This window comes from Grampus griseus (genome assembly GCF_964374135.1).
Source record: "Grampus griseus genome assembly, chromosome: 5".
NCBI classification, from domain to species: domain Eukaryota; kingdom Metazoa; phylum Chordata; class Mammalia; order Artiodactyla; family Delphinidae; genus Grampus; species Grampus griseus.
Window position 1 is genome coordinate 140,174,931 of NC_138998.1, and position 15,151 is coordinate 140,190,081.

The window sequence follows — 15,151 nt, forward strand, 5'->3', positions numbered from 1 at the left end:
AACCAGGACGTTTCCAGTGACCACAGCCTTCGTCAGTCCCCCTCCAACCCCTTCAGCCAGCACAGCTGAAAAATAACCAGGGTTTGGCTTCTCTTTCTTAAAGATTCCTAAGACTCTCACGTGGAGGTGGGCGCACGGAGAGGGGGTGAGCAGCCATGGTGGGGGGTGCAGAGTGCGGGGGACCGCAGCTTCTGGGCGACTTCAGTTCTGAGCCAGTCTGCACACAAGCTGGCGGGGGGCGGGCACAGGTGTCGGCAGAGCTGCCGCTGTGGTTCTCAGGTCCACATTGGTGCAGGACCTACAGACCTCAAGTGAGAGATGCTAGGAAATAAGACACTCTTGCCGGCAGTGCTCAGGTGCGACAGGCTGGCCAGGCTGCCCTCGGGGGAGTCAGCACCTCCTACACGGAGGCACAGACACAAGGCTGCAGGGGTCGGCTCTCCCACTTGCTTGTTTTTCCGAGCTAGACAAACACCTGGTTTAGCAATTAAATTCAGTAAAATTCAGGGTCCTTTCAGAGCAGAGGGAAATTCATCTCTTATGAGTCATCCAGGCCCTGGAAACCACAGGAGCTCTTCTGTGTTTTGAAATTTGTCAAAAACTAAGATTCCCCCTGGAGACTTACTTATACAAATACAACAGATTACGTACAGTTAGCAGGTTCTTCCTCCTTTTTGGGGAGAAGGGGGTTAAATTTTATCGACCTCCTTGTTTTTAAAAAAAGTTAAATTTAAGGTCTCATCTCTCAGTTTAATGTACTATATACATCAAACTATGTTTCATACTATCTATGTTTACGATAAATTTAAGGTCTCATCTTTCAGTTTAATGTACTATATACATCAAACTATGTTTCATACTATCTATGTTTACGTTAAATTTAAGGTCTCACCTCTCAGTTTGATATACCATATTCAGATGGTTTAGAGCATGTCTAGGAAGAGAGAAATTAGCCCGTGCCCCAAAGAGTCACGAAGTACAGGATCATCTTCATAAATACGTGTAAAAGTCTTGTGAAGATAGCAGGGGACTGTCCAGGTTTTCTGAGGCATTTTTCAAAGTGAGTCAAGGCACATAATGTCCACCACTGTGAGGACACACGTTCTAAACTTGGTGCCTCTGATACAGCCCATCCGAGATGTGGCTTCATGGCTATTGGGAAACTAAATGTGCTGAATGAGGGTCGGCTTCTGAGCTGAAGAAACCACAGGACCTGTAAACATCGTGCAGAGAATTAAAAATATGAGCTATGAACACAAGCGCTTTATTTGAAAAAGCAAACAAAGAAGACAGCGTCAATTCAAAAGTGTTTCGATGTTCCCATTGGGGATCGTTCAATTAAGAACCTATACACCTTTGTGCCCAGAAGCTAATGCATTAGGAGTCTCTACCAAGGAAAATGAACTCTAAAAATTATCATGACTGTCAATCATTCTAATTTCAGCATTTGTATAAAAACTTAGAGAGACTAATAATAACCAAGAGCTAAAGATTCTTTTTAAAAAAGTTTTTATTCCAGTTTTATTGAGATGTAATTGACACACAGACTGTATAAGTTTCAGGTGTACAGCATGAGGATTTGACTTAATACATCATGAAATGATTATTGCAGTTTAAATGAACATCTGTCATCTCATATAGATACAAAATTAAAGAAAGAGAAAAAAATTTTTTCCTTGGGGTAAGAGCGCTGAGGATTTACCCTCTTCACCACTTTCATGTATAAAGTACAGCAGTGCTAATTATATTTATCGTGTTGTACATGACATCCCTGGTAGTTCTTTATCTTATAACTGGAAGTTTGTACCTTTTGACCACCTTCATCCAATTCCCCCTCCCTCACTCCCTCCTCTGGTGACCACAAATCTGGCCTCTTTTTCTGTGGGTTTGTTTGTTTGTTTCTGAAGCATAATTGACCTGCAACACTGTGTTAGTTCCTGTTACACACATAGTGATTCATGTTTCTATGCATTTCAAAATGATCACCACGGTAAGTCTAGCTCCGATATATCACCATGCAAAGATATTACATGATTATTGACTATATTCCCCACACTGTACATCTCATACCCATGACTCATTTATTTTGTAACTAGAAGTTTTTACCTCTTAATCTCCGTCACCTATTTCTCTCATCCTCCCCCCCTTCCCTCTGGCAACCACCTGTTCTCTGTATCTATAACTGTTTCAGTTTTGTTATGTTTGTTCATTTGTTTTGTTTTTTTTAGATTCCACATATAAGGGGTAACATACAGTATTTGTCTTTTTCTGTCTGACTTATTTCACTTAGCATAATACCCTCTAGGTCCATCCATGTTGCTACAAATGGCAAGATTTCATTCTTTTATATGGCTGAGTAGTATTCCATTATATATATATATATATATATATATGTATAAATATGTATATATTTCAGATCCTCTGCCCATTTTTTAATTGGGTTGTTTGTTTTTTGATGTTGAGTTATATGTGTTCTTTGTATGTTTTTGGATATTAATCCCTTATCAGATATATTATTTGCAAATATCTTCTCCCATTCAGTAGGTGGCCTTTTTTGTTTTGTTGATAGTTTCCTTCATTGTGCAAGTTTTAGTTTATGTAGTACCATTTGTTTATTTTTGCTTTTGTTTCCCTTGCCTGAGGAGACATATCAAAAAAAATATTACTATGACTGATGTCAAACAGCATACTGCCTATGTTTTCTTCTAGAAGTTTTATGGTTTCAGGTCTTACATTTAAGTCTTTAATCCGTTTTGAATTTATTTTTGTGCATGGTGTGAGTGAGAAGTCCAGTTTGATTCTTTTGCATGTAACTGTCCAGTTTTCCCAACACCATTAATTGGAGAAGCTGACTTTTCCCTATTGTATATTTTTGCCTCCTTTCTTGTAGATTAATTGTCCATATAAATGTAGGTTGATTCCTGGGCTCTCTGTTCTGTTCCATTGATCTGTGTGTCTGTTTTGTGCCAGTACCATGCTATTTTGATTACTGTAGCTTTGTAGTATAGTCTAAAGCCAGGAAGTGTGATACTTCCAGCTTTGTTCTTCTTTCTAAAGATTGTTTTGTCTATTTGGGGTCTTTTGTTTTTCCATACCAATTTTAGAATTTTTTTGTTCTAGTTCTGTGGAAAATGCCATTGATATTTTGATAAGGATTGCACTGAATCTGTAGATTGCCCTGGGTGGCATGTTCATTTTAACAATATTAATTCTTCCAATCCATTAATACGTATATCTGTCCATCTATTTGTGTTGTCTTCAGTTTCTTTCATCAGTGTCTTACAGTTTTCTGAGTACAAGTCTTTTTACCTCCTTAGTTAGATTTATTCCTAGGTATTTTATTTTTTTGATGTGATTGTAAATGAGGTTCTTTTCTCTTTCTGATAGTTTGTTGTTAGTGTACAGAAATGCAACAGATTTCTATATATTAATTTTGTTTCTGCAACTTTACCAAATTCATAGATGAGATTTTTTGGTGGTGTCTTTAGGATTTTCTATGTATGGTATCATGTCATCTTCAAACAGTGACAGTTTTTTTGTTTGTTTTAATGAGAGCCCTGGGTCACACAGCTGTCTTCTTGCTATAACTTCACATGGCAGAAGGGACAAGGGAGTTCTCTGGGGTCTCTTTTGTAAGGGCACTAATCACCCCCAAAGGCCCTACCTCCGAATACTATCACACTGGGGATTAGGTTTCAACAGACAGGTTTTATGGGGACACAAGCATTGGGTCAACCCAGCAGGAAGCTCACAGGACAAAACAGCCATTCCTTTATATGTCCTCATCCTTTTAGCCCTGAAGCAGCCTGCCCTGGGAAAGGCATGATCTCAGGTGAGGCTGACCCTGAAGAAGTTGCCAGTTGGAGACCATCTGCTGACTGCACAGCTCACAGCTGGGCAGCAAGTCTTTCCTTGAAGAGGGATCTGAATGGGACATCTCTGTGTCTACCAGAGTCTACCTCTCGAATAGTGACAGTTTTACTTCTTCCTTTCCAATTTGGATTCCTTTTATTTCTTTTTCTTTTCTGATTGCTGTGGCTGGGACTTCCAATACTATGTTGAATAAAAGTGGTGACAGTGAGCATCCTTGTCTTATTCCTGACCTTAGAGGAAATGCTTTTAGCTTTTCACCATTGAGTATGATGTTCAAGAGGCATAGACTCTTTGATGTAAACAACTTTATCAGTTTGTCCAGGTCTGTTTAATATGCACACAAGGAAAATGCACTTGTTCTATAATTTCTTAAAAAAACAGCAAGTAAGGAGTAGATGCAGTAGCTGTAGAAGGAAAGAGAATCAAAAGGTCCTTCTATTCAGGGACTTTCAGATCATTGGAGAGTAGACAATTCCCTTCCTGCTCCTCCAAGCTTTGCCCTACAGACGATGTTTTGTTCTCAGACCCACTCACGTCAAGGCTTATTTGGACATTAGATTTCTCGTCTGTCAGATGCACAGGTTCCATTAGCATTGTTAGTGTCAAAATGTCTATTTTCAGCAAACGCTCTACTGGCAACCTTATCGGGATTAGACCCTTTGTCATATAGCTCGTACTCTGCTTTGCTCTTTCATCCTCTGAGAAGTCCAATAACTTCTACTTTACTTGGCTGTGTATTTCTACAAACTCTAATCCACACTTCTTTACTGGCGTAATTTTCAACCATGCCTCTTGTTTCCTCTTCATTCCATGGCTCTGATTTACCTATTTCACACAAAATTCCCCTTGTCTAGTTCTAAACTGTTAAGGCCAGCGACTTTAACAGAAGCAGGGCAATGCCCACTACCAGTCGTTATGCATAGTAAGCATTACAACCGCAGGTCATCTAGGCTGTCCTTGACTGGCCCTGTGCTCTGTTCTTCTAGTGACACTTTTGGAGATGTCAGTAAGGGGTGTTGATCTTGCAGAAGCCACCACCAGGACAATCAAACTCCAAGCCACTAGCAAGTAAAGCACTTCAAATGGGTGGTTACAACTTCAGGCATTTTGTCAAACAAAATGTTTGGCTTCAGTATAATGGTGGCAATTTTCACAGACATTTTAATCTCTTCCTACAATGCTCTCCACTGAATCAAATGATGAAATTGCCCATCCCAGCGTCTTCATCATTATTTTTGGCTCTGGAGAAATTTTGGAGCTCTCTTTGATGTTGGCAAGCCCATCTTCTGGTACTGGTATACAATGGCCTGAAAATCTTCTCTTTTTCCTGATAAACGTTCACGTTCTGAGTATCCAGGCCTTAATACCAGCTGACCCTGGCAGCATTTCTCTAGCATGAAACTGATTAGCTCTGCACTTTTTTTAATGGCCTTAACCTCATTAACGCTAACGGGCATCACAATTCTCCCTGGAGACTTGTGTCCACAGGCAAGAGCTGTGTTATCATTTCACACCCCTGAGTCCTCTTCCAGACCACATTCATTTTCTTTAGGTTGCCCTCCGGACCCTTGGTTCTGTGTTAGTGTCCCTAGAATTAGAAAGAATGCAGTTTGATGAGTCGCAGACATTAACCGATTTATTTTAACTCGATTTCTTTGGTGAGGGCTTGCTCTCTAATTTTCAGAAGTGTACTTGGGGATTATTTGGGGAAGAATCTAATCTATTGTTTGGGGTATCGTCTGATCTAGTTTGTCTCTGGTTCTCTTTTTTTTTTTTTTTTTTTTTTTGCGGTACATGGGCCTCTCACTGTTGTGGCCTCTCCCGTTGCTGAGCACAGGCTCCGGACATGCAGGCCCAGCGGCCAGGGCTCACGGGCCCAGCCGCTCCGCGGCACGTGGGATCCTCCCAGACCGGGGCACGAACCCGCGTCCCCTGCATCGGCAGGCAGACTCTCAACCACTGCGCCACCAGGGGAGCCCTCTGGTTCTCTTTTAATGAAGAAAGCGGGTACAGGAAGTAGGCTAAACCAGATGTCACGACGTTATGTTCTCTTTTGCAGTTTATACTGGGAAAAATTGTCAAGGTTTTCATATTTGGGGGGATAAGCTTTAAACAACCCCTGCACCCGGAACTGTGGTCCGTAGACATGTTGGGGGCCTGCTGGGGCCCGGGAGCTCACTCATGTCCCGTCTGCGTTCAGAACATGACGAATACGGTGGTGAGGACCACGCTGAGGAACGACCTGTCCCCAGAGGGCATCATCCATCACCTGAAGATCCTGAGCCCTATCCACTGCGCCTTCCAGAATGACCTCCTGACGTCATCGGGCTACACCCCGGAGTGGGGGTAAGTGCAGAGGCGTCTCCCCAATTCCCTGCAGCTCACGTTCCTCCCAGCACCATCACTTGGGGGTTTCTTTAGGGTTTTAATCACTTGAGGACCCTTCTGAGAGACTGAACATACCAAAGGCAGTGGCCAAGACTTGATTAATAACTGGCAGCTTCCCTAGATTTGTCCCCATCTCCAGTTTAGAGCCAACCAGGGAAAGCCACATCTGTTCCCCTAGCCAGTCACGTAGGACGCCCCCATCAGGGCACGCCTCTCTCCCCCTTTCCCCTGTGAAGCTCACCCCTCCTCTGCCTGCCTTTGAGTCTCCACCAAACTCTAGTGACCGGGGCTGACCCCAGCGCTAGCCAGCTCAAAAAAAAAAAAAAAAATAGCCTTTCTTTTCTTATTCTCATTTGGGTGGTCTTCTTTTAATTCCATCTTTCTTTGGAGTATTTTGGGGAGAAATGGGAACAGGAGGGTCACAGAAGCAGACCCCCGCCCGCAAACGCTCCCTCTTGCAGGGTTTACACCGTCATCGAGGACCTCTATGGCGCTGGAAGTTTTGTCACTGAAATGCAGTTATTTATTGGAGACTCTCCTATTCCTCAAAATTATACCGTGTCTGCCAGTGATGACGTCAAGATTGAAGTAGGGCTCTATAAACAGAAAAGCAACCTCAAGGTGGTCCTGACCGAGTGCTGGGCAACGCCATCCAGCAATGCCAGGGACCCGGTCATGTTTGGCTTCATTAACAACAGGTAGGGGCACCTACCCCCTCTGTGTAGCCTTCTTTGGACCCTCTGAATTTCCAGACATGCATGGATGCAGACCCGGGTTTTAGGTGACGCCCTCAGGAGAGCCTCCTCTTGGGAACCGGAGATCTAGCCATCCTTGCCTTCTTGTATCCTAGTGGGGATGCTCCGTGTGCACTCAGGTGCACGGTAAGGAAACTCACCTGGGAACAAGGACAGGAGGGCCAGTTTAGAACTAATGAGTCGCTTTGTCTCTTCCCAGCTGCCCTGTCCCCAACACACACACAAATGTGATTGAGAACGGGAACTCCAACAAGGCCCAGTTTAAGCTGAAGATCTTTTCCTTCATCAACAACTCCATAGTCTATCTGCACTGCAAACTCCGCATCTGCATGGAATCCCCTGGAACCACGTGCAAAATAGTAGGTGTTTTGCTGTTCTAAACCTCTGGACTCACCCTCTTTGTTATGAGGAGGGTTGCTCTGTGATCAGAAGCCCAGGGCCTGGGCATTTCTGGGGCCAGACTTCAGGGAGGAGGTGCTGGGCCCTGCAGACTTGGCCCTTAAAAGACATGAAATGAGGTTTTAATGGTGGGCAGTCCTGGGTGAGGACCAGTGTCGCTGGGGGGCTAACTTGAGTCCTTCCTTAGACCATACCATTCCACTGGCCATCACATCAGACCTTCCTTGTCATGGTGCTGTCATGCTTCTCCTTCGAGGTGATCGAATGCATACTTAGGTGTAAAAATGTTATTTTAATTTGAAATTATTTTTAGCAAGTCGGTGGCACACTGCTGAATCCTAGCCACTAGGTTATTTCATCAGGTTTTTGTTCTTTCCCGTTCAGCGTTTATGCTGGGATTATGAATAACTTTACATTCTCATTTCCTCAGAACTTTGAATTTGAAATGTGCTTTGCACTTCTGGGTTGGAGAGCTATTCTTTGTCCACAGACAAGTATGTGAAGTGACTGTCATGTGTCACCTGTGGCTGGGGAAGGCATGGAGGGCTCTGTTGGCCTTTGGTTCAGCAACCGCATATTCCTCTCTCCTTTGGGGACACGTTTGTTCCTGTGCTCCTTACAAAAGTTGGGCAGTTTTCCTGGGTGATCAGGGCCAGCCATCAGTCAGGATGCACAGCAGAAGAAATCCAGTGAGCCCTGATTTTGCTGTCACTTTTTCTCAAACAGCAGGTCTACTGGAAAGGAACACAGACTCCTGGTGCCTGCCCGCTGAGGGGCTCCGAGCCTGCATCAGCCCCTTAGAAACCCTAGGGTGTTAATGACCACGACAGCTTTGACAGGGAGCGGCCGGTTCTCAAATTCTCTACACTATGAGCTTCACGTATTTCTTTCCAAGCTCCTCTAGGATGGGTGTTGTATTGGTTTCCTGCGGCTGCTGTAATGAAGTACCGCAGGCTGGGCAGCTTAAATAACATAAATCTATCCTCGCACAGTCTGGAGGCTGGAAGTCCGAGATCAAGGTGTCGTCTGCTGGGCTGTTCCTTGTGAGGCTGTGGGAGAATCTGTTCCAGGTCCAGCTCCCTGACTGATCGATGGCACCTTCTCCCTGTGTCTTCACATGTCTTCCCTCTGTGCATATCTGTGTCTGTGTTCAAATGTCCTCTTTTTGCAAGAACACAGTCCTATTGGATTAGGGCCACCCTACTGACCTCATCTTAACGCGATCATCTGCAAAGGCCCTATTTCCAAATAAGGTCACGTCCACAGGTACTGAGGTTAGGACTGCAACATCTTTTGGGGGACACGATGCACCCCATAGCAGGTGTATGGTAGAAAGATTCTATCATGTCATTGAAACTTTTCATCAGGCCCAGGTGTTAAAAGGAGCAGGTGTCTGCCGCGGGCTGTGGAGAACAAAGGGTGACTCTGAGACGATGCCCCCAGGGGCCAAGGGGCCAGAGCTGGAAACTGGAGACAGCACAGGGGGCTACATCTTGCTTCCTCCAACCCTCCTGCTGCCCAGCCCTCCCCCATCCAGTTGGGCACCCTGCCTGCACAGCCCTGAGGCCCAGGTGGTCCAGCCTCCCCCTTCCTCCTTCTCCCCTGACCAAGCTCATCCAGGATGCACAAACGTGACTTGACGTTTCCGGCAGGAAAGAACATGTACGAATCAGAGTATCAACCCTGATAGTGGATACATTTCTCATAAACATTGTTCAGCTAATTTGTACTTCTTCTCCTTTTAAAATTACAGAACTGTGACGACTTTAGGTCGCTGAGAAACGGCGAGCCCTCTGCAACGCACCAGATGTCCTGGGGACCCCTGATTCGGTCCGAAGGTGAGCTGGTGACTTGGTTTAGACAACTAAACTTGGGTATTGATTCAGAAACTGCTAGCTGTCCCCAAATATCTGTTCTCTTCTCCTTCCATGGTAATAGAACCCCCAGTTTTTAGGAGACAGGTGGCTGCCAGGAATAAACACTATAATTCCCAACTGACCTTATAGCAAGAGTGTCCATATGGGTGAGCTCTGGCTAATGAGATGCAAAAGAGAGTGTCAAGTGACAACTTTTTTTTTTAACATCTTGATTGGAGTATAATTGCTTTACAATGGTGTGTTAGTTTCTGCTGTGTAACAAAGTGAATCAGTTATACATATACATATATCCCCATATCTCCTCCCTCTTGCGTCTCCCTCCCTCCCTCCCACCCCTCTAGGTGGTCACAAAGCACTGTGTGCCTGCCTTAACATCCGGTACCCACCCGGCTGCCTGACATTCAGGGGAGGCGGCTGCAGGCAGCCGCCATCTGGGGGCATGAGCACCGTGGAGGCGGGAGCCGGGAGCCCCAGGACACCGTGGAGCGAAGCTGCAGGGCCAGGCCTGGGCTCTGACCTCCGATGTTTATGCCAGAAAGAAATAAGCTTCCATTTTCTTTGTCGCTGCTATTTTGGGTTTTTCTCTTCCTTTCGGCTAAACCTAATCCCAGTTGACTTTCCTTTTTTATTGTTTTTCTTCCTAACTTGGATGGCCCTCCTTGCCTCTCTATTTTCCCATACAGGAACTTCCGGGTTTTGGGTGCAGGGTGTAACCCGGGATGGGTGTGCTAACCAGGGCTTGGGAAGCGGGCCTCTCACTGCTGCGGCCTCTCCCGTTGCGGAGCACAGGCTCTGGACGCGCAGGCTCAGCGGCCATGGCTCAGGGGCCCAGCCGCTCCGCGGCATGTGGGATCTTCCCAGACCGGGGCACGAACCCGCAGCCCCTGCATCGGCAGGCGGACTCTCAACCACTGCGCCACCAGGGAAGCCCCAAGGGAGGTCTTCTTAGCCAGTGATATTCAACTGCTGGTTCTCATGCAGAGGATTTTGGAAATGAAAACAAAAGTCCCAGGTCCCAGGCCATGCCCCAGGCCAACCAACTCAATGTCTCTGGAGCTGGATTCCAGGCCCTGGTGTTTGCACCGGTCCTCGGATGATCGCTGGCCTGGGTCCTGGGACAATGTGCTTTTCCTATCCTCTTCATTGTCTTAAATGGCTGAGAACTGATGGATCTAATATGAAAGAGAATGTATGTGAATTGCATTCTTATTTATAGAAACAGAACTTCTATTTATTCATAGATATTACAGATAATGTCAAAACCAGAGTGGAAAAAACACTGGGTTTGGAGTCAGGAGGGCTGTGTTTAAATATAGGCTCTCATACTTCTGAGCTGTGTGCTCTTAGGAATATTCCTGAGTCTTCTGAGTCCCGTCCAGCCAGCCATCATTCCTCCATCCATCCACTCACCTACCCACTTATTCATTATCTCCTCTAACTACTGTATGCCAGGCTCTGTGCTTTTTCTCTACATCATAGGAGTTATTACAACAGTCCTACATACCTGGCCAATAAGATTACAGTAAATAAAAATCCTCTGTGAGGCTAAAATTTGTGATGCAGGAGCTAGGTTGCCTGGAGACAAAACTTGGGTCTGACTTTGGGCATGCTGCCTTTGCCTCATTTGCCTCATCTGTAAAATGGGGACAACAATAATGATGATGGTAATTCCTAGTTCATACAGTGCCTTGTCCGTAGCAATTACTGGTAAGTGTTATTTATTATCCTTCCTAACCGGTAGTGCACTTCACTAACACAACCATTGCAGAGAACCCCAAACACAGTAAGGGTGTAGACAGTCAAGCTCAATGACAAGGATTATAATTATTCATTTTGTTCATCATTCTTTCTCATTGTATTATTAGCTTTTCTGCTTCATAACTGTGTCATACAAATATACAGAAACATCATTTAGAAACTTGGAATCTCTCAGCTGGTAGGCAGGTGATTACATTTTAATAGTGTATAGTAACAGAAATACTGCTGGAGACAGAGTGAAAAGAGGCTGGCAGACAAGTACCTCCGGGATTTTATCTCTGCCCCTCCCACTGGGCACCCATGACCTCTCCCCTGCTATCACATCACTTCTACTCTGGGGAAGAATGAGAACTCTGGGAGATCTCAGGGAACATGGCCAAGCTCACACAGCTATCACCTGGACAAGCTGGGCCTCTCCCAGCAGTTCCAGCCTTTTCCTAACCCACCCACCCTTGGTCTCCAGGGGCTGCCCTGGCTTCCTTTCCAGGCATCAGTCCACCCCAGTCTTCACACCACGGGTGTTAGTTTTCTGGGGCTAGTGACACAGGAAACTAAGAATCACAAACCGGGTGGCTTAAAAGAACAGAAACTACTCTCTCAGAGTCTGGAGACCCAAGTCCAAGGTCATGGCGTGGGCGGGGCTGGTTCCTTCCGAAGTCCCTGAGGGAGAGTCCGTTCTAGGCCTCTCTCCCAGCTTCTGGTGGTTCTGGTCTGGCAGCCTTGGCTTGTGGTTGCATCCCTCCAGCCTCTGCCTCTGTATCCCATGGCTTTTCCTGAAGGTCTCTGTCTTCTTACAAGGACACCAGTCGTTGAATTAGGGGCCTCTTCTGCTTGAGTATAACTTAACTAAAGATGTCTGCAATGACCCTATTTCCAAATAAGGTCACATTCTCAGGCACTGGGGGTTAGGACTCAACATATGTGTTTTGGAGGGATACACTTCAACACATAACACTGTGTGTTGGCAATTTTAAGGCAGCATCCAACTGGTAATCGTTCCTGAATCTGTGCTACCAACAAATCATATATCGGCACTGTAATTTTTGCACTTCATTTTTGGAAATCATCCGTGGCCATCTGCTTTATAGAGAACATTATTTCTCACTCACTAGAGTTTTTTTGTGTGAAGAGGTAGAGAATGTTTGAGATTAATGTCCGTGGGATCCTGAAATGTCCCAGGGGGAAGGGTCTGGAACAATTATTGAGGCAGCTCAGAAGTGAGGGGCCTGGGTGCCCCCAGAGAACAGCTGAGCTGGACCTCAGACCTCTGGAAGGACCTGGACCCTCTGCAAGGGGCCGGGGTTATATGTACCCTGCTCCTGGGTTATTTGTGTGCCAGGAGGTCCTCCATCACTTTCCCTCACCAAGATGTGTCCCCTTCACAAGAGCAGCGATAGGCTAGTGTCTTTGTGAAAAGGTTGATCATGTGCGTCACCGCCGTGATGTCACAGCAGCCCTGCTCCTGCTATCCTGGGGGACGACCAGTGTCTTTCATTTAAGCATCTCGTCTATCGTGGACTGACAGGTGGTTACTATGTTTAAGGAAATACCCCCAATGATGACGCGGGTTGCATTGCGACACAGGCTCCCTCTCTAGTTGTAAGCATCTCTCCTGGACCAGTAACCATTCCTGGACCATGGTAACCAGTGGACGGCACCGGCCTGTGGACCCCACTCGGAGCAGCTCTGAGTCAGTGGCCAGTGAAGAGTGCTCGGCTGCAGGGAACAGAAACCCAGCTGGAGAGGCAGCGACCGAACACGTTCGCTCATCTCTGTAGCTGCCAGTCTGGGGCTGGGGCTGGGCTCCACGGGGCCAACAAGGGGGCCTCTTCTGCCTTTCTGCTCCAGTATCCTCAGGGCAGACAGCCCCCCTTGTGCTCACAAGTTGGTCCCCTACTTGAGGCACAGGAGGAGGGGGAAGGGTTCACTGTAGCACCCACTGGAGGATGGATTTAAGATCCAGCCATGAAGGGGTTGTCAGGAAGCTGGTGCCCCAGAGTCTGGAGGCCTCAGGTTCCTTGGGAGGTTGCAGCCGCTCCATCAACTGCCCCCAGTATCCCTATCCCAGTGTGGTCCTCCCTCTGGAGGAGGGGGTTGTCCGGTTCCAGCTGGCCCACCATCCAGGCAGTCGGGTGGGAGCCTCTTCTAGGCCATTGCTGAATCACTTTGGTGTCTGCACTCGTCTGATCCATGACTGGGAGACCTGGAGCAGCGGCCACTTCCGGAAACAGCCCCAGAAATGGAAAACGGGATCTCCAGTGTCCCTTATTGCCCAGGAATGCTTTCCTACCCAGACCTTTCTGATAAGCTCCTGTGGTGAAATTGAGATAAAATTCACCTAATATAAAGTTACCTGTTTTAAAATAAATAATTGGGCAGAATTCAGCACCTTCACCACCCTTCTCTAGTTTCAAAACATTTGCATCACCCGAAGCAGCTCCGTGCCCACAGGAGGGAGTGACTCCGCAGCCCTTCCCCTGCCCCTGAAACTACCTGGCTTGGCTTCCTGTCTCTGGTTTCCCTAGAAACAGGGTCACACGACAACGTGTGGTCCTTGGAGACCGATGCCTGTCACTCAGCACAATGGATGTTTTCAAGACTTATCCATGTCATAACCTGTGGCCGAATCTCGTTCCTTTTATGGCCGAATATTATTCCACCGGTGGATGGACCACGTGTTGTTTATTCATTCGTCCTTTGACGGATTTGGGGGCTGTTTCCCCCTTTCGACTGTGCTGGATATGCTGCTATGTGGCCGCGTGTATGAGTGTTTATTGAGTCCCTGTTTTCAGCAGTTTGGGGTCCAGGCTCTCCTGTGCTTTCCTGTCCCTGAGTGCGGGGAAGGCCAGCTTCCCGGTGCTGTGCAGTGTGTGGGCACAGTGTGTCTCTGTGCAGGACACGCTGAGCGCTCTGCCCCGACCTGGAGATCCTGGGGCTCCCGCATGGCCTCCTTCCTCTTGGCCAGTGATTATCCGGAACATGGGCAGGCAGACCTGTCCTGGCTGCTGTGCTCTCCCGGGCTTGGGGCGGGGGCACGGGCACGCTGAACGTCTGATGCGTGAGAGCTTGCTCCATCGCGGGTGCGTCCCGTCCCGATCCCTCCATCCAGGGGCAATGCCGGGACCCCGCTGCAACCAGGCCGAGCTGCTTTGGGCAGACCACCCACCTGCGCCTGTTTCATCCCTGCAGGAGAACCTCCAGCTGCAAAGCCGGGCCTGCGAGCCAGTTACCTGGTCCTCACGCTGGTGGCTGCCTTTGCCTTGGTGGCGGGGCCAGCTGCCCTTCTCATCATGCGCTACCAGAGAACGACCGGAAAATACAACCTCAAAACCCAGTCCGACAACTTCAGCTACCAGGTGTTCCACGAATAAGGAGCCCGGCTGCCCGCAGGTGGGTGAGGAGGGAGGCCCGTCTCGTCTGAGGCACCAGTCCTGCCTTTGCCGCCGAGGTGCCTGCACAGTGCGTCCCGCGGGGTTTGGCAAAGGGTAGATTTGTGGGTTTCGGCGGCTCTTGCCTGGGATACCGTGATTTATAATCAGAAATATGTACTTGGTCTTCACCCACTGCTCCTGGCACAGAGCTCCTGAAACCCTTGGAATTTCCTAAGTGCTGAGGGCGGTAAAGGTGTTTTTGTTATATTAGTGAGGTGACCTTTGGCCTGTGCCTTAGAATGGGGGCCGGTTGCTGGGAGAGACTGCGGCGTGATTAGAGGGCTAGATGTGCTCTGCTGAGGCTCCAGATAGGGCGCGAACGGCAGTAACTTCAGTTCAACTTTCCTCCAATAATAAAGATAACAGCTGCCTTGGCGGGGTGCCTTCCAGTCTGGTTGGGGGCCCGCCAGGTTTGGTCACGAAGACCCTCCCACTTCCCCACCCTATTCCATCCTGCCCCCGTCGGGGGTCCTGTCACGTGGACACGCCCCACAGTGGCTGGCCCAGGTCCCTGTTTCCTGCCTGGGTCCGCAGCGTCCCCCGCTGGGCCAACTTCCCCGCGTTCAGCTCTTCATTCTCTCGAGATAACGGACCTTTGATACAACTCCTCAAAGTGTGGCAGTTCCTGGCTTCATCCCTTAAATGAGGAAAGGGGGCTCAGAGATCTCAA

The 15,151-nt window shown here is 47.6% G+C and overlaps 1 protein-coding gene across 1 annotated transcript in view; it reads left to right on the forward strand.

The window, feature by feature from the left end:
• UMODL1 (uromodulin like 1) overlaps window positions 1-14,421 on the forward strand; it is a gene marked incomplete at both ends in the record, with an annotated part of 61,021 nt that extends 46,600 nt beyond the window's left edge. Inside the window, 5 exons of the mRNA XM_082655360.1 lie at window positions 6,074-6,219; window positions 6,723-6,959; window positions 7,216-7,375; window positions 9,169-9,253; window positions 14,240-14,421. Of these exons, the coding sequence (XP_082511486.1) occupies window positions 6,074-6,219; window positions 6,723-6,959; window positions 7,216-7,375; window positions 9,169-9,253; window positions 14,240-14,421 (810 nt within the window). The remainder of the gene's footprint in view (window positions 1-6,073; window positions 6,220-6,722; window positions 6,960-7,215; window positions 7,376-9,168; window positions 9,254-14,239) is intronic.
• Between the last annotated feature and the right edge of the window lie 730 nt (window positions 14,422-15,151).